Source organism: Megalobrama amblycephala, linkage group LG18 (assembly GCF_018812025.1).
Source record: "Megalobrama amblycephala isolate DHTTF-2021 linkage group LG18, ASM1881202v1, whole genome shotgun sequence".
NCBI lineage: Eukaryota > Metazoa > Chordata > Actinopteri > Cypriniformes > Xenocyprididae > Megalobrama > Megalobrama amblycephala.
In genome coordinates this window covers 1,696,371-1,721,999 of record NC_063061.1, presented here as the reverse complement: position 1 = coordinate 1,721,999, position 25,629 = coordinate 1,696,371, and the positions used below count along the sequence as shown (strand labels likewise).

General features: G+C 38.4%; 1 protein-coding gene across 1 annotated transcript in view; it reads right to left on the bottom strand.

Annotated features, from left to right (window-relative positions):
• Positions 1–25,629, bottom strand: part of fstl4 (follistatin-like 4) — a 227,200-nt gene that overhangs the window by 6,572 nt on the left and 194,999 nt on the right. Inside the window, exons 8-14 of the mRNA XM_048166722.1 lie at positions 24,398–24,518; positions 21,137–21,298; positions 14,058–14,192; positions 12,133–12,159; positions 6,952–7,070; positions 6,655–6,804; positions 2,059–2,166 (exon numbers count right to left, since the gene is read on the bottom strand). Coding sequence (XP_048022679.1) covers positions 2,059–2,166; positions 6,655–6,804; positions 6,952–7,070; positions 12,133–12,159; positions 14,058–14,192; positions 21,137–21,298; positions 24,398–24,518 — 822 coding nt within the window. The remainder of the gene's footprint in view (positions 1–2,058; positions 2,167–6,654; positions 6,805–6,951; positions 7,071–12,132; positions 12,160–14,057; positions 14,193–21,136; positions 21,299–24,397; positions 24,519–25,629) is intronic.

Here is a 25,629-nt window from a genome sequence, read left to right as displayed (position 1 = left end):
ATAACGACTTTATGACAATATCTAGTGATGGATGATTTCAAAACACTGCTTCATGAAGCTTCGAAGCTTTATGAATCTTTTGTTTCGAATCGGTGGTTTGGATCATGCATCAAACTGCCATAGTCATGTGATTTCAGTAAATGAGGCTTTGTTACATCATAAGTGTTTCGACATTTCAATGGGTCACCACTGGGGGGCGTGACTTTGGCAGTTTGATACATGCTCCGAACCACTGATTTGAAACAAAAGATTCATAAAGCTTCATGAAGCAGTGTTTTGAAATCGTCCATCACTAGATATTGTGGAATAAAGTCATTATTTTGTTTTTTTGGCACAAAAATATTCTCGTCGCTTGATAATATTAAGGTTGAACCACTGTAGTCACATGAACTGTTTTAAATATTTAGCTTTATGGTCATCTGAAAGGACGGAGGCCTCACTGAGCCATCGGATTTCATCAAAAATATTTTAATTTGCGTTCCGAAGATGAACGAAGATCTTACAGGTGTGGAACGACATGAGGGTGAGTAATTAATGACAGAAATTTTCATTTTTGGGTGAACTAACCCTTTAAACTAAAATATACTTTAATGTCATTTCCATTGAAATTTGTGTTATGTGTTTAAATAAATTTGTAATTACACATTTGTAATGGTGAAGCAGCAATTAAGTGCATTTAAAATGTATTAACTTTGAATAACACCATAGTTAAAATTATAATCAAGTACTTTGCACGTGTTTTAGTATGTTAGTCAACATGTCAAAATAAGTGTAGTTCTTTAAAGCACGACAAATTATTAAAATGTATACCTTTTAATTTGATAAAATTTGTTTTATCAAAAGTGCAGTTATTAAAAGTGTGTTAAGAATGAAAGTTTTTAAGCATGCATAAGTGGACATAAGCACAGTTCTTTAAAACTATACTTTTAAGATTTAAAGTACACTACAAGTGCACATTCAATACAGTCATGCACACTTCTTTTTCACAAGGTTATCTGAAGTAATTATGCCATATTTGTATTTATAATATGTTATAGGATATTTAGTGGCTTAGTTCACAACAGTTATTCTGAAACCACTTGGAAACTCTGTCTCTAAAAAAAAAAAAAGAAAAGAAAAGAAAAAAGAAAGCCACTTTTGGCTCGTTAACAAGTGTCCAGCGCAGATGATTATGAATGCAAACTATGAGTTCTTGATTTGTGAATCTGTGTGATGAGTGCAGGATCAGAGCCAAGCGCACACACGCGGCTGTGTTTCACTCTCCTCAGCCCTCATTTGTTTAATCTAATGAACTGACAAGCAGCTTCAGATGTTTGACTAAGAATATTGAGCCATTTAAAAAAATGGGTTTGATATTTCACCTCTCGAGCCGAGTACTGCCTCCAGGCCTGACAAATTGCCCATGCCCGGGTCAATTGCACGCATTCAAAATGAGTCGAATATTATCAAGCCATTTATTTGTGGTGTGAATCCATATCCCCCGCAGCTGATTATGCAGCTTCCCGCTAAAAGTGCTCTTTAGCATTTCTGAGTGATTCATAGCAAACGCCTTCATTATTCTGAGCGGCTGGCGCTCTGTGGGCATGCTGAACAAGCAAACACACCTGAGGACTTTCCCACTATTTAATAAAACATGAATTATTCATGTGTATGTCGGCTGGAATTACACATTGTTTGTTAAATAAAAAGCCTTTCATTTGCTCTGTCTTTGAGGCTGAGTGTTTCTCATACGTGTGCATTGACATGAGGATCAGACCTGACAAAGAATAACGTGGGAACCAGGCACACTGATTCACATAGGTCTACCTGACGGGGAACTGAAATTATTGACAATGCATGCATGCAATTAAGTAAGCAAGGGTGCAGAAATGTATTTGTTAAGCAAAGACTGTCACAAAAAGACTGAGCTCAAAAACCGAATGAGCTCTCAGGCTGAAAAACATGAAGGATGTGTGAGCTCTCTAATTTGCCTGAGAGTCTAAACAGAATTCAGCCCAAAACTAGAAGCGATGTTTTACGTGAAGACAACGAGGGCTTTGTGCAGGTGCGTGCTCTCACCTGGAGCGTAGAGCGGGACTTCAGCAGGTCTCTCCAGCTCAAGACCCACAGCTGATCGTGAGATTTGTCGTAGAAGAGTTTGACGGGCATGGCGTCTGTTTCCACAGCCTGTCATTTAAACAGAGAGAGGGATATTCATCCATCTGTGTTTGTCTGTGATGAGTGAACACAGTGACCTGATAAAGGACTGCGAACACTTTCAGATGTAAGCTGCAAATGAAGAACCAAATGTCTCTTGGGCCGTGTTTAAACCTGGCGTTAAGATGCGTTTTAGTCAATTGGATCGCAAGTAGACGAGGGAGACACATTCCTGTTTGAATCCGTCTCTTTTGACCACTACTGTCCTGTTTTCTTCCATGGGCGACCGCTTTTGTTTCTGCTCTGACAGCCACAAGCACCAAGCACAATGTTCTCTCGCCATTCCTGATTTCTAACACACACTCGCAGTGTTCGGCCGGCCGTGTGTCTATCGGTGCAGAAATGAAGGCTGATGTTCTCCATATGTTTTTCAGTACAAAAAAGATCACATATACCCTTCCCTCGAAGAAATCAGGACAGAAGTGGTTGAAAATGGACGGATGAAAACAGCAGGTGTAAACGGGAATGTGTCTCCCTCATCTATTTGTGATCCGATCGACCAAAATGCATCCTAACAGCAGAGGCTTTACCAGAGGTGTAAAGTATTTGAGTAAATGTAATTAGTTATCTTTTTGGCTACTTTGTATTTTTACTGAGCATCAAAGATATTAGCAACTTTTACTCTCTACTTGACTACATTTTTGAACAAGTAAAATGTACTTTTTACTGCAAATATGTGTGATTAATGATGCAGTTCCTCGTTACATTTTGCATGGCACCTAACTTTTTATTTCTGCGATATTGCTATCTAAGGCTATTGAATGTACTATATCTAGTGTGTTTTGACTTTATTCACCCAAACTTGTCGACAATGTTACTTTACGTGAATGCAAATGCATTAGCAGGTAGTTGCTGAATTGCAGGTGTTTGATTTGTTATATGACGACATGCAGCTGAAACCAGCACATCATTTTACTTAATATTATTTTATCCACTATACTGAAGAGACCCTTTTGAAGGATATTGGACCGTTTTGTGCACTTGAGCTCAACTGAGACTTGAGATTTTGTAGATGTTTTTTTTAGAGGCTGTTGTGTCGACCTTGATTTATTGCAATTTTGAGGTGTTCAGTTTTATTTTTATTTTACAAAATAAACGTGATTGCTCTCCTCACAAATCAGATGTTTCTGATTTTTACTGGCATGTCTCTTAGGTGTTGAGGACTAGTGCATGTTTGAGCCTACACAAAATGATGGGTTAAAAACAACCCAAGTTGGGTTAAATATGGACGGACCCAGTGAATGGGATGTTTTGACCCAGCGGTTGGGTTAAATGTTTGCCCAACCTGCTGGGTAGTTATTATTTAACTCAACTATTGTTTAAAAATTACTATATTGCTTGCTGAAAATGAACCCAAAATAGGTTGGAAATTAACATTTATTAATAAGTTTAATGAATAATAATTAAAAAATAAACATGTATTAAATTGCTTATTAATAAAACTGAAAGGTTCAAAGTTAGATTATCTTGCTGCAAAAGAAACAACTTCTGTTTAGATCCTACAGAGATCTCATTAGTAGTTTCCTTTCTTAAAAGATGCTTCATTATCATGTAAATAAAAGCAGCGTTCAAAGCACTGAATGTTAGCAGACACTTCCATCTTTAGTTAAAAACACTGAATGATTGTCAGGATCATTTGGTGTTTGTTGTAATTTATTCATCGCTGAGCTCCTCTGATCATGCTAGAGGGATTTATTATCCGTGACCCAGTGACATGTCCACACAACCCATGACACGGCTTATTATGGGGAGAAAACATGATGTGATGAAAAATCTTGGAAATCAAGACTCCTGCCTGTCAGATGTTTCTCCTGTGAAAAAGACCCCAGAGATCTCACATGCATCTCTTCTAGAGTTTCTCAGACCTCAACAATGTCTCAAACGGTGAATCAATTTGTAGCCTGCAATAGACATGTGCCGACATGATATAAGATATATATTGCAATAATGAACATGCATGGTATTGCTATCGTGGGAACTTCAAAATACAGTGAATAATTCCTTGTTATGAATTATTTACATTTTTAGAATGCATTTTTATAATACTTTTCCATCGACCAATTTAAAATTTACAGCAGTGCGTCAAAGAGACATCTGCACTCTGATGTTATCAAGTCCAACACGGATGAGATGGGCTGAATGAAAACGCACATTCACTCTCTGACAGTAGATGGCGCTGATGGAACAGCAGAAATGCAGCCGTTACACTGATAACCTCTGTAAACAAAGCAGCTGTACTACTTTTTGTTTCTGAACAGTATTTAAATGTTTTAAATAGACATTTAGATTTTCGTGTTCACTATGGTGTTCATTACAGCACCAAATACTTAAAATGAAGTCGTCATTTACTCACCCTGGTGTTGTTCTAATGCCCTTCTTTCTTTTATGGACCACAAAAGGAGAATTTTTAAAATTTGCACTCATCCATATAATAGCGACCAACATCAAACTTGTAAAAAAAAAAGCAAAAATATCAGAGAACGATCCCATGTGGAACGTGTCTTATGTTCCAAGTGTTCTGGGTGTTTATGATAGGGTTTGATGAAAAACAAACCGAAATTCAATGTATTATTTAATGGAAATCCTGAGCGTGGCCGTTGGTCTTCTGTGCACGGTGCACATTCGTGAGGCTCTATTAGCGCCGCAGTTCACTGTTGTGAGAATTTAAGATTTACAAAAATACAACATGAAATACACTGCTTAGAAATCCCAAAACAGTATCTGTGTACTTTCTTCATCAAGTTGAGCTTCCATAGGAATGAACTGAAAACGCTTTGCGCCAGCACCAATTTGGGGCGGCAATTGCTTGAATCGTGGGTTCATTATTATTATTAAAGGTGCCCTAGAATGTTCTTTCACAAGATGTAATATAAGTCTAAGGTGTCCCCTGAATGTGTCTGTGAAGTTTCAGCTCAAAATACCCCATAGATTTTTTTTAATTCATTTTTTTAACTGCCTATTTTGGGGCATCATTAACTATGCACCAATTCAGGCTGCGTCCCCTTTAAATCGCACACTCCCCGCCCTCCCGAGCTCTCGACTATAATACAGTGCATAAACAAAGTTCACACAGCTAATATAACCCTCAAATGGATCTTTACAAGATGTTCGTCATGCTGCATGCATGCGTCGGATCATGTGAGTATAGTATTTATTTGGATGTTTACATTTGATTCTGAATGAGTTTGATAGTGCTCCGTGGCTAAAGCTAACATTACACACTGTTGGAGAGATTTATAAAGAATGAAGTTGTGTTTATGAATTATACAGACTGCAATTGTTTAAAAATGAAAATAACGACAGTCTTGTCTCTGTGAATACAGTAAGAAACGATGGTAACTTTAACCACATTTAACAGTACATTAGCAACATGCTAACAAAACATTTAGAAAGACAATTTACAAATATCACTAAAAATATCATGATATCGTGGATCATGTCAGTTATTATTGCTCCATCTGCCATTTTTCGCTATTGTTCTTGCTTGCTTACCTAGTCTGATGATTCAGCTGTGCACAGATCCAGACGTTAATACTGGCTGCCCTTGTCTAATGCCTTGAACATGGGCTGGCATATGCAAATATTGGGGGCGTACATATTAATGATCCCGACTGTTACGTAACAGTCGGTGTTATGTTGAGATTCGCCTGTTCTTCGGAGGTCTTTTAACAAATGAGATTTACATAAGAAGGAGGAAACAATGGAGTTTGAGACTCACTGTATGTCATTTCCATGTACTGAACTCTTGTTATTCAACTATGCCGAGGTAAATTCAATTTTTGATTCTAGGGCACCTTTAATGAAAAACACAACAACTAGAAAAACACGACTAATTCATTACAGGTTTCATGTTAGCACTGGGTTTAAATCCAAAATATTGCCAAATAGGCGCTTTTACATTTTGCTTAGAAACCAAATCTTCCGCCATCGTCTTGTCAGTCAGCTCCTCACTCTCCTGCTGCTGATCTGTGCTGCGACTCTCGTTCGGCTCATGCTGCGTTGAGCAGATGCATTCAGTTTGTAATTTTAGTGTCTCTGTTTTCTGTTTTCTAACTGAACTAAATGATTTTTATACTATAAAAAAATCAAAACAATGGTGGGGGGAGGGGGGGGGGTGGTGCCGTGGTGAGCAGGTGACACCATCACTATCGACTATCACAGCAAGCCTAGTCACAACTTGTAGGTTTTTCTGGGCGAGTTGAAGTGAACGGTGGCGCTAATAGAGTCTCATGAACGCGTGCCGTGCACAAAATAATACATTATATTCCGGTTTATTTTTCACACTTGGAATATACGACACATGCTGCATGACATCATTCTGTGAAACTTCTGTATCTTTTTTTTAAAAAGCTTGATGTTGTTTGCCATTATTTGGACGAGCACAAGCTCCTTCTCCTTTTGTGGTCCATACGGCTTTAGAACAACAGCAGGGTGCAAGAAAAACACATGCCTCCTCACCTGCACGACTCTCTGCGCCTGTGTGTCGATCAGCAGCAGTCTGTTGTGAAGCGGTTGAGTCACGTACACGTACTTGTCCCTAACGCTGACCGCTGACGCCCAGACGCACTCGTGTGAAGAGACGCCCGTGCTTCTGGGACACAGCTCTTCCTGCAGGGAAAATATGGACACATTGATTTTTGCATCGAGAACTTTGGGGATTGAGGAACGAGAAAATTCTGTTCCACTGCAAGCAATCTTAATCCTAAAATTGGCGTATATTCCTATTTCTTTGTATTGTTTTGGGGTTAGACTTACATCACTACCCAGAATCCTCTCTGTCCGCGTGATGCGTCTGCGAATCTCACAGTTGCCAGGCTGCAGTATGATGATCCCGTGGCTGTAGAACACGTAGAACATGTTGCCCACACTGAGCCCTACAACGACACACAGGTGCATCGATCACACACAACATTACATGCACACTCTTCTTTTGAGAGAAAACAACACCAAACAGGGAAAACCATTCCAAACAATCCGACCGTCACACGGTTAGACAGAAGAGACTATTAAAATCTCCTGCAAAGACTCCAAAAAGTGCATTTGCAGGTCTTCTGTCACCTGGCAGCAAACAACAGCTGCTAATTAGTGTGGCCACGTCAGAGGAGCGATGCTGGCGCTGCCAGGGACCGGCAGCACAGAGTTGTCATGTTGTCAGAAAGCAGAAGGTGCAAAAACACACAGTGGCAGGTAAGCTGCGTCTGATCAGTGCTGGCGGTCATCTCGACGGATGTGGTGGATGACTGTGGTCCTAATGATGATGAGCAGGCAGACCGCAGTCTTAAATGACTTCCGTTGATTTCTGAGGCATTGTGGGGCAGCTCAAACACTGAAATACTGACCCAAACTACTTTACAAATCAGCTATTTTGCAGAAATGCTGGTAACACTTTATTTTGATGGTCCACTTTAGACATTCTGTTGACTATAAATAAATTTGCAACTACATGTAAACTAACTCTCATTAGAGTATTAGTAGACTATCTGCTTAATTCTTTCTCCACCATTGACGGAAATTTCCAGCTTTCCGAGTTTATACAGTAGGGGGCACTATTATGCAAATTCTGAAAGAGTACAGAATCTCCTGATCAAAACACAGGCGAAGAATCAGCAGAAACAAGTTAAAGCATACAGTATGTAATCATATGCACATGTAAAATAATGCAACATTAAACAACTTATAAATCAAAACTGCCTAATGTTACTGAATGAAATGTCGCCCCAGGATGAGCTACAGGACTGTGAAGATTTGTGGGTGTTGATTGACTTGATACTCCATCTGTGTTTTGATCATCGCTCTGAATCTGATCCAGACGTAGTCTTTGACAAAACACTTTTTGCTCAAAATCTAGCTTTTTAAATATAACTTTCCCACATTAAAGTGTTAATAAAAAGAATGCATGAGCCTAGAATAAAACATTTCTGTTGTTGTTGTTTAAAAGCAGAGGGTCTGTTCTTTCTTTTGATATATTGCATGTTCAGATATTCATACAACTAAATATTCCTGGGGCCATGAAATTTTTGTGAATATTATCAAAAATGCTGGCGCTGACTGGCAACTTAAAAAAAAAAAAAAAAAAAAAATGCTGGCAGGGAAAGAGTTAATATCTGCTAAAACATTATTTTGATGCTCCCAACAGACAGTCTACTGACTATAAGTAACTTTGCAAGTACATGTCAACTTATTCTACTAACCTGAACCCCTTATTCTATTAACCCTACCCCTAACAGTCTACTAATGCTCAACTAATACTCTGAGAGTTTGTTGACATGTAGGTAAAACATTACTTATAGTCAACAGAATGTCTAAAGGGGACCTTCAAACGCCTAGTATGAAAACATACAATTTGCATTTTAAATATGTATTTCATTACAGTTACATTTTAAATGGGTGGTAATCAAATTACGATTACATCCGAAAAGAATTTTAGATTTCCACAGTGATTACTTTGAATTTTAATGTCATTTATTTCATTTATACATTAATGTAAACTGTAACAGGCAATTAATGTAAACAGCAATCTGTAATTCTCTGAGTCTGACTCTGCTCATACTCATAATTTTAACAAAATAAAAGGGATCATAAAAATTGCATGTTATTTTTATTTACTACTGTCCTGAATAAGCTCTTTCACATAACATACATGTTTACATACACTCCACAAGACAAAAAAAAAAAGACTGAATTTATAAAAATTGCCCCATTCAAAAATGTACACCCCCTTGAATCTGAACTGTGTGTGGTTTACCTGAATGACCCACGACTGTTTTCATGTTTTGTGATAGTTTGTGAGTCCCTCATTTGTCGTGAGCAGTTAAACTGTCCACAGTTCTTCAGAAAAATCCTCCAGGTCAATCACATTCATAGCTTTTTCAGCATCTTCTGCATATTTGACACCTTTCCAAAAATGACTGTTTGATTTTGAGATCCATCGTTTCACACTGAAGACAACTGAGTGACTCAAACACAACTATTACAAAAGGTGAAAACATTCACTGATGCTCCAGAAGAAAACAATGCATTAAGAGCCGGGTGTGTAAACTTTGAACAGGATGATGATGATGATGTGTAAATTTTGTTTAATATTTTGATCATATTTTTTCATATAGTACAGCCCTTCAGTAGCTAATACTTCCATGTTTCCCACAAGAAACATACAATTCAAAAATCTACACAACCCAGCTCTTAATGCATTGTGTTGTATCAGTAATTTATATATATATATATATATATATTTTTTTTTAAAGGTTGTTTGCTTTTCTTCCTTCAAGAAATACTGTGTAAAACTGACGTTGTTAAAAAAAAAATATGCAGAGGAAAACCAAGTCCTATGTTTGGTGGACCCTTTGTGTTACATACCTTATTAGTATTCCAAAGTATTCTAAAGTATTTAGATAAAGTTACAAAACTTGTGTAATCTAAAAAAATACAAAACAATTTACCTTAAAGGGGGTGTAATGCTATTTCATGCACTCTGACTTATTTGCACTGTTAAAGAGTTCCCAGGCTAAATAAGGCCAAAGTTTCAAAACACGAGTTGGACGTATGACGGAGTATTTCCGTGCCAAAAATACTCTTCCAAATCCTCATAAGCTTCGCAGTCTTTTTTTTGAGTATGTGCCTGTGTGATGTCATAAAGGTCGGAATTCCTTGTACGGGCACTTCTCCCGAAAGAGCGTGCACGCGTTGACCAGAGCGAGAGAGCAAGAGCGCGCCCATCAACTCGCTTCGTTCAGCTTTACAGAAGTCGTCAGCAGCGCTGCACAGGACTTGCTTGAGAAAGATTTGTAACTTTGTTGATTTTGAGGTCTAAAAAGTGTGTTTTTGGTTGTGAGGGAAAGATAACCTTGCTCAAAGAACCCAGCGTTAAGTGGAGCTGAGAGATATGTTCTCATGCATTACATTGATGCGCTCTCGATATTTGTTATTAAAATAACCATAGAAACTGATAGTTGCAATCACTTTTTTATTGGTTAAAATGAATGGAGAATATCTCGTGTTTTTCTGTCTGCTCGAGCCCTCAGGATCGGCGCTTATGGTTTCATAAACAAGACCCAGTTCTACACTGGATTTACAGATGGTTTGAAAGTGAAAGATGGAGCGGTCACAGCGGTAATGATCCCGGTCATGAGTCGGAACAGCAGGTGGAGAGTAAAACTGCATCAAATGTCTGTTTTGTTGGCAGTCGGTGCCTAAGTGCATATAATGCAAACAACACGAATGTAGTGAATTCATAAATTCATTATTCATCATTCACTATACGCTATATTCATTATAGTAATTCAAAAGTATAATGTATAAAGTATAAAATATCATCACAAAAGATAATGCGATGGTGTATTGTGTGTGTTTAAATACATTTGTTTAGCTGACCATTGATAGCTTGCAGACGATCGCTACACAAAAGCTGCACATGCTCGTGACTCTTTAGCTCTGCTCACACGGCACGCCTCCAGGAGCTCGGCTGTTTTCGGAAAGACTTTGTACAACGTATGTATCTATTATAAATATGATAAAACTAAAGACTTTTCGGCAATATGAAGTATGCTATGCTAATCTATAGGTACTTAAATTTAACATGAGATTGGCAGAAACTGTGTATGATCCCCCCCTTTAAAGCATGTATTTTGTCATCTGTAGTGAAATACATTTTAAAAGTAACCTTCCCAACCCTGGTCATGCACGAGAAAGATGTCCATCTAGCATGTTTACATAAAAAAAATAAAATAAAAAAAAAAATGCAGTGAAATGGAAAAGTCCGTTCTGTGTGAACCGTCCCTAAGACTTGAATTTTCAGTATCTAAACGGCTAAAGCAACCAAATGTCACACATACAGGATGAACGTGACACACACTTGAACTACTGTAGTTAACCCTGGGTCATTCCTAACTCTGGGTAAACGGAATCCTGGGCTATCGTACTTCATGTTTCACTTGGCTCACAATGTACCCAGGGTTAACAGCTAATCCTGGATATTCATAAGCTGTCGTTTCACTCTGTACATTCCTAAACCCTGGGTTAATGTTCTTATTTGCATGTTTGCACTGTCAGTGTCAATCATTGACAGCACACGTCCTGTTTACATGCGCATCTTCTGCCTGTTTTCTCTTCTTCACTCACGCTGTGTTTCCGTGAGTGTGTTGGTTGCTAAGCATCTAGTCATAACATTCTAACACTGCATTCTAAACCTGAGTAAAAAGCGGTGCTAACCCTGCTACAAGTGTGAAGCGTTCCTTTACCCGGGGTTAAAAGCGGCGTTTAGAACGATGATAAAGCAGGGCTAAGTACAGTGTGAAAAGCTACATTGAGTCATTAAACATACGAGACAGAGTGTAATAAATGACCAACATGACACGATATGCAACAATTAAATCAAACTGCATGTGAGATTTCTTTGGGTATAAATAAAAAAAGCGATAAAGCCACAAGCACCTGTGCGTTCTAGTGATTTTACCATGGTTAAGCGAAAATATTAAATGTGGATCTATGCTCAGGTCATGAAGAGAATTAGCTGAGGAATGAGTTCATACTGAAATCTCTGACTTGCACCGTTTGAGACACTGTACAGAAAGATTACTGGCTTCAAAATCATGTGAGAAGGCAAGTGAAAGTCTCAAGTGGGAGAAACACTCATTTGTGTTTCTTTTCTTTACTATGGTCAGGTACGACACAGGCAGAGTGAGTAAAACACCCTTTACTGTGGTAAGATCAGTTAAGGGATAATGAGTAGATTATCGCTTCATGATAATGACATTAAACCAATCTTTCACCAAGTATTGTAGTTCATTAGCTCAACTGTGTGCTGGTTACGACTGACACATTAATATGCCAGGATATGTTTATTTCAGTAAGAACTCATTCAGTTCATACACAGTTCTCAAAGTGTCTCTCAAAATGTATTTTGTATTTTATTATAAAATGAGCATTAAACAGCTTTACCTTCCTCCCTCCAGAGAATGTTGGCCACTAGATGGACAGCATGAGGAGAAACAGAGAGCAGTGTTAGTGGACAGCAGAGAAACACACTCACTGTAATAATAGTGATTTCACGTTAATATGATCCAGTGGACTACTTAAAGAATTAGTAATGATGGCCCTGAAGGTGGAGATGTGCTGCTGGATTAGATGAACACGCTCCTGCTGAACTTCATTTCAATATTACCCTGTGCTTTTTCTCTGGGATTCCTCCAGTATGTCCCTCTGAGCTCACTGAAACCCAGCAGGCAGATATCATTAAAGCTCTGGACATGCAACTCTTCAGAAACGAGTCTGGTATCCATTCTAGTCATGTTTCTGATCAGCAGAAATACAGTGTAGAAAGATACGATAAAACAAGTAAAGCAACTGTAGAGAAATCCTTCGCCAGATACCCCAAACCTACTTGCATGAACGGTTGACGCATGATATCAAAGTAAAATTTTATACTTGATTCTCATAACCTCATGAAATATCAACCTGCTAGTTCAACGTTAAGTCTATTTTTCGAAATATTAAAATGGCCTTGAGGTCTCTCAGCTCCCAAACATGAGGTTTAACATATAAAAGGCTTATTCAAAGGTCTTATTCGAGATGATTTAAATGTAAAAATAACCAGCCTTTGTCCTCTTCATATGGGACTTGTCACCTGTCTTTTATGACGCCCTTTATATTCAACAAGGACAATGTGTTAGGGAAAATATGACTGATGGACATTTTATTATAACACTTTGATAACTGAATGACTGAATGTGTGTTTTGGACAGAAAGCACTACTTCTATTCCTTCTAGTTTTATCATGCCGATGCCCATGTCTTACTGTATATTACTGACAAATGCTAATAGAATTAAGAAACAAGGCATGAGAGGAAGGCACTGATCCGTGATTTACACCTCTTTCGGTTATGATGTCGGGTAAGGGTTGTATTGTAGTACTTCACTAAGGCCAAATGTGGACAGAAAATAATCCCCCATTTACTGACATAATCGGATTCATAGACCTTCATTTCTCTGTAATTGAACACTGCAAATTTAACAGTCCAGAAAATGCCTATAATTTTTGAAACAGGAATTGGCAAAGACTCCACAGGGTTGAAGATGTTTATTACTGTATGACCATTAAAACCTTATTAATGACAAACTGTCCTTTCCGCATTGGTGACTTAATTACGTGTGAGCCGACTTGCCGGTAATGACTGAACCAGCAACCCACATGATAGTCAAACACTTCATCCTAGCCAACACGATTCTCCCAAATACAGTATGTGAGTGACTGTAAACACACTGTAAAAAAAGAAAGAGCTATTTCTGCCTGATTGAACCCATACAAATAGTTTTGTTGGTATAAATTGAGTATGTAGATGGTTTGACGTGAATAAAACCAGTTCTAGTAGATCTACATGGACGACTAGATCTGCTACTGATTATTATTGCTGCTGATGCAGATCAAGTATGGACTTGCTATTGCTAATAGATGAACTGCAGTCTAAATAGTTTACATTCATTATTATGTCTACTTTTAGCATGGTTTTGTACAGCACTGTTGTTTTTATTGTGCTTTATAAATACATCTTGATTTGATTTAAGATAAGCTGCTTGTGCATGAATAGACATACATCGATCCTGTAGCAGATCTAGGCAGGTGGAGCTGGGGAGGTGGAGGGGCTCAGACTATTTAAATGTTGAGCAAACAATCTCATTGGTTGCAGGATCAGCAGAGGCCAATCAGCTTGTGCCATGTGGTAATGATGTGATTGCTGTAAAGGACCCATGAGCCGGCGCCCTCTAGAGTTTCATGACTGAACTAGATGTTTAAGTTAGATGTTAGCATTTTTTCATTACATAATCATTACAATCTTTGCTGAAACAGCTTCAATATCATCACTCACGTGTCTTACGTGCCGAATCTTCCACAAACAAAGATGAGATGTCTTCATCCACACCAACTTCGTTTCTAGCGATGCAGGTATAAGCCCCGGTGTCTTCATAACGCACACTACTGATGTGAAGCTCACTGCCATTAGCTGAAGAAACACAACGACACAGAGTTAGATGATTCAGTGCATTTACAGTGTAATTCCTATATTTCCTATCTGTTCCCTGCGAAAAAAATCCTGCATTGCTGATCCGGTATGGGATGGGATGATATTATTCTGTTCCCTTCATCGGTTTCATTTAACAAATATGCCTCACAAAATTAATATTTTTTATTAAATTTATCTTTTAATTAAATGTTATTTTAATATTAAATAAAATACAACACTCTTTCTTCTTTATTTTTTCCAGAGGAACTTTGTGTACGCCAGGACAATCATCCACAACCTCAAATAAGAGAACTCTATATAGAATAGCTGAACATGGAAGTTGAAAAAAAAAAGAATATGCAGTGGTTGAAAATTGCTAAAACAACTTTTACTATGTATGCAAATGCAAATCTGAACAGGCTCTGATTTCTGAGAGACGCACAGAGACAGCAATGCATTTAATCTACGATCATGCTGCAAATTTCTTTAATAGATTTAAACACTCATTATTGTGTAGGGATTTTAGAGGTTTTTGTATAATATTGTGCTATGATATCCCCCTAGCTCAGCTGTTATCCAACAAACACAAAGAGTGACTGTTTCTGCTGAATATTTTCCTATTATTTGTTAGAATTTGTTATTCAATGTAAACCCATTATCCGTGCCTTTCCAAATAAGGTATTCGGCTTCGGGAACATCCCTAGTTAACACACACACACACAAACTCTGAAGAAAAATGCCTCTAACAAAATCAACAAGCAACTACAGGGCAATAACATAAATCTCAAAAGTAACTTTGAAGTGTTTGTTTCTACAGTCGACCAATAACATTTTTCATTGACAGAGCTTTGGGTGAAGGCATTCTTAAAACCCATAAAGGCTTCCCTGTGGTGCAGCTAATACTGTGCCGAGTTATAAAGTCCAATACTTGGATTTATTGAGTGTCTGTTTTTTCAGCAGAAATGGTTTCTTTTGAAAATGACCAAAGGAAGGAAAGGTAAGGTTGGCATGTCTTGTCTTCTATTTCACAAAATCATAAGTTTCTTTTGTCAAGTAACCTAAAAATGTGTTTCATGTGGTGACATCTATTTTCATTTGTTTATTCAAGCCAAAATATGATGTAATATTGCTAAACCCTTTAGTTAGTTACACCTATGGAAATCATTTTTTCAGGGTCCGATCAAGGTCTTGACGGCACATTTAGAAATATTTGACTCATTTCACATGTATTCATAAGCTTGTCTCATCTCTGACCATTTTCCTGAGATTCGAACAGCAGCTATACATTAAAAATGAAGGAAGACTCCAAGCCTAAGCTGGACATCATAGGCTACAGCATGGACATTTAAAAGAACAGAAGGATAATTAGCTTTTTTTTTTGCTTCAAGTGATACGCTAGGTGAGGGCAATTATATTCATATTGTCTTGCTGTATATGTGTTATTTTCTTTACATTTTCTGCCTAAAAGTGACAAAAAAATCCTCATAAGAAGATCCTGTGTCAGGAGCCTGAGGGATGACAGACCATGGTGGAGCTGAGGGAGCATTGAGCCAAGGTGGAGCCGATGGGTCGGAGGGCCGAGGTGGAGCCCAGGGCTTGGAGGCTTGAGTTGGAGTTGAGGGATCCGTAGGCCAAGGCGGAGCTGGTGACTGGGAAGTCCCAGCTGGATCTATGCAGCTGGCCGGAACCATTGGAGGAGCCGAAGGGCTGAAGGGAGACAGTGGAGATGAGGCAGAGGAACTGGATGGCTTTTGGCAGAGGAGGTGGGAGAGGCAGGTTTGGGCGGCACCTTCCGAGACGAAAGAGACTTGGAACTGGGCAGAGCCAATGGCTATGAGGGCAGCTTGGTGCTGGTTGATGAAGACTTGATGCTGGACACAAAGACTTGGTGCTGGGCTGAACCGTTGGAGATTATGATGACTTGAGACTGAACCGGCTGCAACGAAGATGACTAGGAACTGAGCTTAACCAGCAAAGATGAAGATGACGTGGAACTGTACTTTACCAGCGATTACAAAAACGACTTGAAACAGGGCTGAACCAGCGATGATGAAGAACACTTGGAAGAACACTTGGAAGTGGGCTGAACCAGCAGAGATTTAGTGTAGCAGAGATATTCGGTGAGGCACGCCAGATCTAAGAAGTCCCTTGTGTGATCCTCGAGGGAGCGATCTCCCTGCTCGAGGAGAAGCAGGCAAACATACGGAAGCCCTAAACGGCCATTGATTATTATTTTTTTTCTAACTTGTTTTGTCATGATCACAACTTAATCTCTGCTCTAAATTACACAAATGTGCCAACAGGTGGCAGTATACAGTATTACCAAATATAACTGATGATGTGCTGTAAATGTCCACTTTACTGTATTAGTTCATATTGGCTCAGATTGTACGAGTTTCGGACAGAGAGAGTTCTCGTGATTGCTTTATTTTGTGCAGTATTGTGTGCCTTAAGCGATTAACTCAACTGTTAAATGACTGATTATAATTATTTTGCTTGAAAGTGTATCTGTTATCGTTCTGACTAGTTGCATGACTCACCACAGTTTCACGACCGCAATAGTTCGGTGTGATACTAAACTTATTGCTTATTAAAACTAATTTTGATGTCACTTTATAGTATTCTGTTTGCACCTTATATCTTTAAGACGCTATTTTAATCATCGCAGTTTCAGTGTTCGTTTACCTCATTATGTCACTCAATGTATATTGATAAGCAATATGATTTATAGCCTATTCAGTGATAGTGTGTAACCTATTGTATTTTCTACATAGGAAACAACACACACATAAACACGCTTCTCAAACAGCATCCCAAGATTGTTTTAGCCAATATCAACTGGATTAAAGTTGTGTTTTTTGGAAATCTGGAGTATTGCACCTCTTTTTAATGGAAGATAGGAGGGAGACAGTTTAACGCACATGATATCACAACCTATCCTACATGACGGATAAAAATAACAAACACATTATGTAATATAATTTTGTTTCAAATGAGTGAGGAAAATAAAGTGGGTTTAATCTAAAAGTTTTTAGAATTATAGAATAATCTGACATCTTTCTGAATGCATTCTGCCTGCGCTTGAGATGTTGAATGCTCTGTTGATTATTAAACATGTTAATTACACAAACAAAATGTTAAGCGTACATTTATTGAACAGTGATTGATTAGCCTATATGTATTTATTTATTGTAAACTTTATTATTAAGTGAAGTAAACATTTAGCTGAAATATCCACAAGATATAAGTGACATGAGACAATGAATGAAGGAGGAAAACCAAGGGCTTAAATACACAAGAAAAGATAACTAATGCAACAGGAAACAGGTGTGAACTAATTAGGTACCATGACAACTAATGGAATGAATGAGAAACGGTGAAAGGGATGATAAAACGGAACATGCCAATAAAACTAAACAGAACATGACTGCGACAGATCCTCAAACTGCTACAATTTAGTGCCTTCTCTATTTTAAAACCCACCAGCAGCCACTGAATGTTAGTGCATAGTAATTAAAGACCTCACATATAAAGTGGGATAACGGTTTTTACTAAGTGCTGTGTGATTTTTGAAGGCTGGCTGGTATATTTGTGAGAGCGTGCACACACACACACACACACACACAGTTCATGATGTTACTTTGATGGTGTTTCACTTTTATTCTTATTGAGCTTTGATGCTAATTAAATTCAGCCATAAAAACACTGCAAATGACTTTCATTACCAAATGGATTTCATGAATAAATAATTCTTCAGTCATTAAAAGGGTCTCTGACAACATTTCTCCATCATTTAATGATAAGTGAGAGTCGGCTATAGGATTGTTGTGTCTGAGTACTGAACTGGCCTTTAGTGAAGCTCATGCATATCAGTGTCCACCCAAACCTGTGCACCTGTGAATACTGACGGCATCACCTTTACAGAGTCATTCATTACTACAACACCTCAAAGATTCTGGGATTCGATCACCAAAAGAATCAGCTTTGGAGTAATAATGAGCATGAAGATAATTACGCTGCATTACAGATGAACTCACACACTCTCCAAATCAAAGCGGCTCTTGTAAACTGTAAACTGAGAAGAGAAGCTGATGTTGTGTGTGTGTGACATCTCAGGACGGCTGCTCTCGAAGTTCAGCGAGTTCTCTGATGCTGTCTTGATCACAACACAAGCCTCTCTGAATGCTGTCTGTGTCACACGAGCGCTTTCATGTGCCGCGTCAAAGATCACACACATGCAGGGGAGTTCTCTCTCTCTCTTCACTTCACCTTCATTCTCTCATCTCTAGCACTCTACTTTCCTGTCCTTCTATTGATCCCATTCTATCTATCCTCTAAATACAGACTCAACTCAAACAAGAGCTTCTCACTGCAGGCCAAAAGTTCTTACTCTTTATACCGCTTTATACTTTCTTTGCAGCTTGACTTCATATTTCCATATCAGGAACATTCATGCACTGCAAGTGGATTATAGACATGAAATGATAATGAGCCTTTTGCTAATAATTCTCATAGAATTATTATGCATGCAGTATTTGTGAGCTCATATTAATTCAGAGCCTTTAAAATATTCATTTGTCACACCGCATTTAAAATAAACCGAGAAGACAAAAAAGTGGAAAAAAGAAATTGCCACCATTTCCATATACAGGACATACACTTTCTCTCTCGTATAGTTTGTTCATATACAGTTCAACCCCACATATTGATGCTGATAAAAATGATGTTATGCATTAACTCGTGCACTGGGCATGATTTAAAACACCTTCAAGAACAAACAACATTTAAAGAGACTGAGCATGAAATATGAGGCGTGATCCAAGAAAAATCAAGGTGAATATCTCCATTTATTATGTACAAAAAGTGAGATTCGGTGTGTGTTTTGGATTGTGAAATTAGCCTAAGCAAAACAAAGGAGTCGATCATAATGAGTGAACGTTTAAAACGTCATTTCCACCACAGAATGCTATTAAATGCAATATTTCATTTGAGAATTGGTAGAAATGGCAGTGAAGATGTATGTGTCCACTGCTGTAGATAAATTCAGCCAGTGAGAGTATTTTTCATAGGCGTTGTAGTAATTTCATCAGATATAAGTCTTAGTCCTGTGTGAAATGCACTTTTAACTTTTTATCATGTTTAGTTTAGTCAAGTTTTAATCGGCCAAACGTCTGGGCATTTTAGTCTAGTTTAGTAAATAAACTCATTTTCATCAGGATGCATGATGGTTAAATTGATAATCATGAATATTTTGCTCAAAATTATAATTGCAATGATTGTTGTCATTTGAGTTTTTTTTTTTTTTAAATATTTCATCAGAATTTTTTCACATATAAGCATAAATTATGAAAATATTGATCCATACTTTACCTCATCTAGTTTCCTTATTTATTATAGACTATTTATAATATAAATGAACACACACTCTACATTATGAAAATTGGTAAAATAAGAAACTTCTCTCAATCTAAAATGGTGAAATTCCTAATAGTAATTCCAAATTACATTAATATTTTTTTTTCTATGTCGCTTCGTCAGTGTCTCGTCTTTGTCATGGAAAAAAAAAAAAAAAAAAAATCATCATAGTTTTTGTTAAAGAAATTAACATGGGAGTTTATTAACATGCCAAAGCAATATTATTTTTGTTTACCTAAAAAAACCCCAATTCATTTAAACCAGCGATTCCCAATTTTTTTTTTTTCAGCTGAACCCATTTGATCTAAAATATTTATTTGAATTACCCCAGAGATTTTAAGTTAATATTTCAATAAGTAACAACACATTTGCGCGTTCATGGTTCTCTGATGCTGATTAATGGCCACATGAAATGCAGGTAAACAAATAAATATTTAATCATTATTTAGTGTTCAAGTGTTATTTATTTCACTTGATATTTTAATGATTTAATAATTATTAGCTTCTCATCGAGTCCGAACCCCAAGTGGGAAACCCTGACGGAAACTGTGATTGTTTACCTTGCTTTGTCTGCGAGTATAAATCAAAACTCTGTTTTACGTCGCCGTCAGTGCGCTTACAAGTCTATCCATCTTCCCATATAGCAAAAAAAAAAAAAAAAAAAAAATCAGTTGACACAAAATGACACATTGTGTCTCCGCACTGAGCAAGGCCTGTTATTTGTCATCTTGTGAAAGTAAATTTTTCAGACTTTGTGATGAAATCATCTTTTATCTTGGATGCTGTAAATATTTCTGCGGACACAAACAGAAACAGAAGAGCTTGAAAAGAGCGGTTATAAAATATTAATGTGTGCATGAAAGCAGAGGGAAATGAAAGCAGACAGAAATACAGACATACCCACAACACAAGAGGATAATGAATGGCCAGAGAAACACAAATCTTCATTTTGAAACATCTCTGAAATAAGCCACTACCTCTTTTCGCCACTTAACATTCTGTGTTATTTTAAACCTCACAAGAACGAATAAATAACCAGAACGATGAAGCTGAAACAAATAAATGAGAGAAATGAGACCTTGAAAGGCTCTTCTTTTCACACAGAACTTAACAGCACAAATATCTGATCTAAATAACAGCCTATTACAGGGTGTAATGGACCGCACTCAACCAATAAAGTGCTATCTAATAAGGGGCTACGCTGTAAACAATACTGCACCGCACTCCTGCTGGAAACGACAGGTCTCTCCAAAACAGCCCATTTGCCTGGGCCCGCTATGGTTATTTCATGGACTGCTTTTATTATCATCATCATCGTCCTCGCAGGGAGCCGCAAACTCACTCCCACAGCACTGAGGGCTTGCCAGCCGAGCGCTCGAGCAACGACTTAAATGACAGCTGCAATCCGCTGCTGCGTACGGAGGATGTTTTTCACGCGCTTCGTTACGTGATCTGACCGTCACACGTCCGTCTGTTTATCTACCGTCCGTCTTTATCTGATTCCCAACGGGAAGGGCTGAGGGTCGTACCGAGAAGTGAAATCTGCTTGGATCCGTGTGGCTGCAGGTCCAGGCCGTTCTTCAGCCAGGTGAGTTTGGGGTTTGGAATACCATCTGCATGGCAGTGCAAACTGGCAGCGACACCGGGTTCCTGGGCCTGAGTCTCCGGATAGACCAGGATTACTGGAGGCACTAGAAGGACAAAGAGACAAAAAGAGACTGTGAACAACAGAGAAAGTCATTCAGTTCCAGAACAATTGCTTTATTTTGGATTCCCCCACTTTGTGTTAGTCAGAAATGGTCATTTAATGAAGCGAATGAGAGATGAGGTGGAGGGAGCTCAAGGCTCTTCATGCAGCTGTATCTCTCTTCAATTAGAGCGACTCTACTGACAAAACAAGCGCTCTAACAATCACGCTTATTGTCCCCGTTAATTGAAAATTCTTCCAGTGTTTTTCTCTCGCAAATATATTTCAATAAATCTAAACTGGATTGCTATCTTTGTTTCAATGCAGGGTTTGTTTATATTCCTTCATCTCCCTCGATAAAGAATGATGCCTTGTAATTGAAGGTTTGAACAACCCATTTTCTTTAGCAACACAATTTCAAAGGGTTTGAAATCCAACAAATTGCTTTTTTTTGGTTTAGTAGCAAATATATATTGCTAAAACGGTCTGGAGTCACTTTATATTCAGACCCACTGCCTTAAACCTTCTTTACTTGCTGTAACTAAAGCAGGGTTTCTTTGCAAAACTGTGCTGGTTTCCCCATCTCTGTCTGTAGCCATCATCGCTGCATGAATGCTTCTGGAGTTTTCGATCTAAACTTTCCTGCTTCACATCCACTTTCACATAACCAGCGGCCTACCACAGGGTTCAGTCCTGGGTCCGCTGCTCTTCTCCATCCAAACCAGTTCCTTCAAATTGGTCAGCCAATTGACCCTTTGCAAAGACCTGCCTCCCTTAGTTACTGTTGCCATGGCACTCTCACGCCACACATCATGTTCTCATGCAGTGAAAATGCATCACGGAACAAAGAGGACACTGACCATGCGCCGGGAGAGAAAACAGAGCAGGTTATTTTTAATATAAACAAAGTCTCATATTTCAAGTTTTATCATTTTTAAAAAAAAAATTCAAACACTTTGTGGCTCTTTAATGTGGCGTGACAGATCGGTGTAGATCAGTTCAAGCAGCATGTGAACCGATCATCCTTTCCTACTATAGTGCCAAATAGACATGAATGAACATCAGAAGGGATGTTGTTTGAACCATGGAAAGACATCAGTACATACCATAATCTACTCTCTCCTGTCTGCTTTAAATGAATGAATGAGGCATTTATATAAAGCTTTTTCTGATGTAATACTGTACACCTTTGTCGGTTTGTCAGATTCGGCATTATGACTGGTCAGATCGCCTGTCAATCAAACTCCAGGTGAAGGATGAATTACAGTAGCGGCCAAAACTTATGTCTGGAGGGGATATAGGCAAAATAAAGGCAAACTACAGCTACAGGTTTTATATAACAAAATGCTCACAAGAAAAGCATACTACATTGACTACAGCATAATCAGTTATTTGAAGAGCTCTTTTCCAAAACGCAATAAACGCCAAATTTAAAAAAAATGAGTTGGTCATGCCATTTTGCTGTGTACTGAACCTATTCTCTGCTCCATCAATGTTTCATGCCAAATCGCTATATTTCCTTGTTTAAAATGTACTGCAAAATGCAGTTTCTTTCCAAACTGCTATAAGCGCCGAACCTGTTTTTAGCCTAAATGCGATATGTCCTCTCGACCAATCAGAATTCAGCGAGTGTTCGATGCAATCTAACATGGCGGTTCTTTGAAGCGAGGGAGTTTGTTTGTGCTCAGTCTTCAAAATGAGTGCTTTAAACTCGATTAACACTTTTGATGGCCTGGATGAGCCAGTGAGACCTACACCTGGGGGCCGGAGTCCGGAGCGCCAACTCGGCTCGGTTCCCGAGATAGGTTCGTTTGAATATAAGGGTGTCTCGGCTCGCCTCGCCTCGCCTCGCCTCGCCTTTAACAATCATGTTCAGACTGAGCCAATAGACCATTTTAACAGGATAAATGGAATATTAACAAAATGTATAGGTCTAGGTAAAAAAATGTCATTTTCATGAAAACTATTAAAATGGATTTATAGCGTTTTGGAAAAGAGCTCTTCATTTCTTTGCATTACAGCCTGGCCAAAAATGATGTACGCACAATTTGGCATGTTTCAGTGTGTTATTACCACAAATAAAACAATTGAATCCAAGCACAACTATGCAATATGCTTACAAAATCTTTAGCAAACTTTTAAAAATATTTGAATAAAGTGTGATAAAGAACTGGTTTGGATGGAGAAGAGCAGCGGACCCAGGACTGAACCCTGTGGTACACCGCTGGCTACGGCTGGTTATCCAGATATGATGTAAAGCAGGAAAGTTTAGATCGAAAACTCCAGAAGCATTCATGCAGCAACGATGGCTACAGACAGAGATGGGGAAACCAGCACAGTTTTGCAAAGAAACCCTGCTTTAGTTACAGCAAGAAAAGAAAGTTTAAGGCAGTGGGTCTGAATATAAAGTGACTCCAGACCGTTTTAGCGATATATATTTGCTACTAAACAAAAAAAGCAATTTGTTGGATTTCAAACCCTTTGAAATTGTGTTGCTAAAGAAAATGGGTTGTTCGAACCTTCAATTACAAGGCATCATTCTTTATCGAGGGAGATGAAGGAATATAAACAAACCCTGCATTGAAACAAAGATAGCAATCCAGTTTAGATTTATTGAAATATATTTGCAAGAGAAAAATATTGGAAGGATTTTCAATTAACGGGGACAATAAGCGTGATTGTTAGAGCGCTTGTTTTGTCAGTAGAGGTTTTCCAAGAGGTTTTTCATCACTTTTGGCCACTATTATACATGGTTTCTCTACCGCCATTAAATTTTAGTTCTGCAGTCCCTTGTGTTTCTCAACCCTTTTGAGATGTTGAACGTCTCCTTTGTCTGACAAACTTATTTCAGGTCCTGGAGTTTCTTCTAATGAGATGTAAACATAATGAAAAATGAGATGTGTTTTCAAATGTATCTGGATAGATGTAGCCTTAATGCAACGCACATTATATCACTGCCACGCTTAACCTTTAGATTGTTTTCAAAATGACTATAGTAATTTATCATAATGACGTGTAACACCATAAAAAAGGTACACAACTTTACAACCCTTACAGAGTTCATGAAAAGCAAAGGTGAGATATGAAAGATTCTACTACTAACCATTCACCTGGAGCACGTGGGTTTGGGACAGCTCCTCATAGCCGTATGCGTGACAGCTGTAGTTCCCCATGTGAATCGTAGTCACCTTAGTAATGTAGAGCGAGCCGTCGTCGCCAAAGTCCTAATTGAACGGGAAGAAAGAGACGAAGAATAAAACAGCAGGAAGTCATGGGATGAATAGACTATGCATCAGCGGTGTCCCATGAGCGAGCGGGAGTAGGGGTTTGTTCCTCACTGTCATGCTCTCTCAGGCTGATAAATGGTAAGGGTTAAAAATATAGCCGGCATTAGCGTGATTAATGAAGCCGGTTGTGGTTTTGTGAGGATGCATCCCCTCATCTGGGGCTTTGGGCCGACTCAAGGGGGATTAAAACATTAAACTGTTTTGTAGTTATATGAGTTTGCTGAGGGTAAATGATTTAAGGACACGGAAGCTCGCTCTTAAACCCTAACACACCTGCAGCTTTATAGGGCGCACTGAAAAGGGCTCGACTGCCGTTCAGGGAACAAAACAGCCATTTGTTTGTTTAGGAGGTCGTCACTAATCCAGCGAGATGGATGATCGGCTTCTGGAAAAACACGACTTTGCCTCCAAGTGATGAAGTTTTAGGATGAAGAGGGCAGAACTGACTCTCTTCCAAGGACACGGATGCTGCGGAAACCCAATGACAAAAACTAATTACTTTTTTTTATTAAATAAAGATTATGCGACTGATAATACTTCACCTCTGCCGTGAGGCCGATATTATGCTGCATAATAGTGGTTTTCATCACTGGAGCTGTATTGGCTGCCACTTTCTGATGAAATGTAATTAAGAGTTTGTCGTTCACATTTCAAAATCAATTGTCAGATAATGCCTTGTGATGAGGACAGCACCAAAACTATACAGTTAATAACCCCCTAATTAAAATAACCGGAAAACACAAAAACACACGGGAAATTTGGCTGCTATTAGTTTTAGAAATGGCAACCTTGAATCGGAGATGAGTGTTCGTCACATAACTGTGCCAAAGAGATACAGATGTGAACTGAAGGAGGTGTTTGATGCTTTAAACTAATAAAACATTAGGCATCACGTTAAACACGGTAACATGTTATAATACGTCATCGATCAATACAATATAAACTCGCAATTCCGAGAAAGAAATCAATTCTGACTTTACTTGCAAATGTGACTTTATATCACGCAATTCTCACATGCAATTGTGAGATAAAAAGTCGTAATTACCTT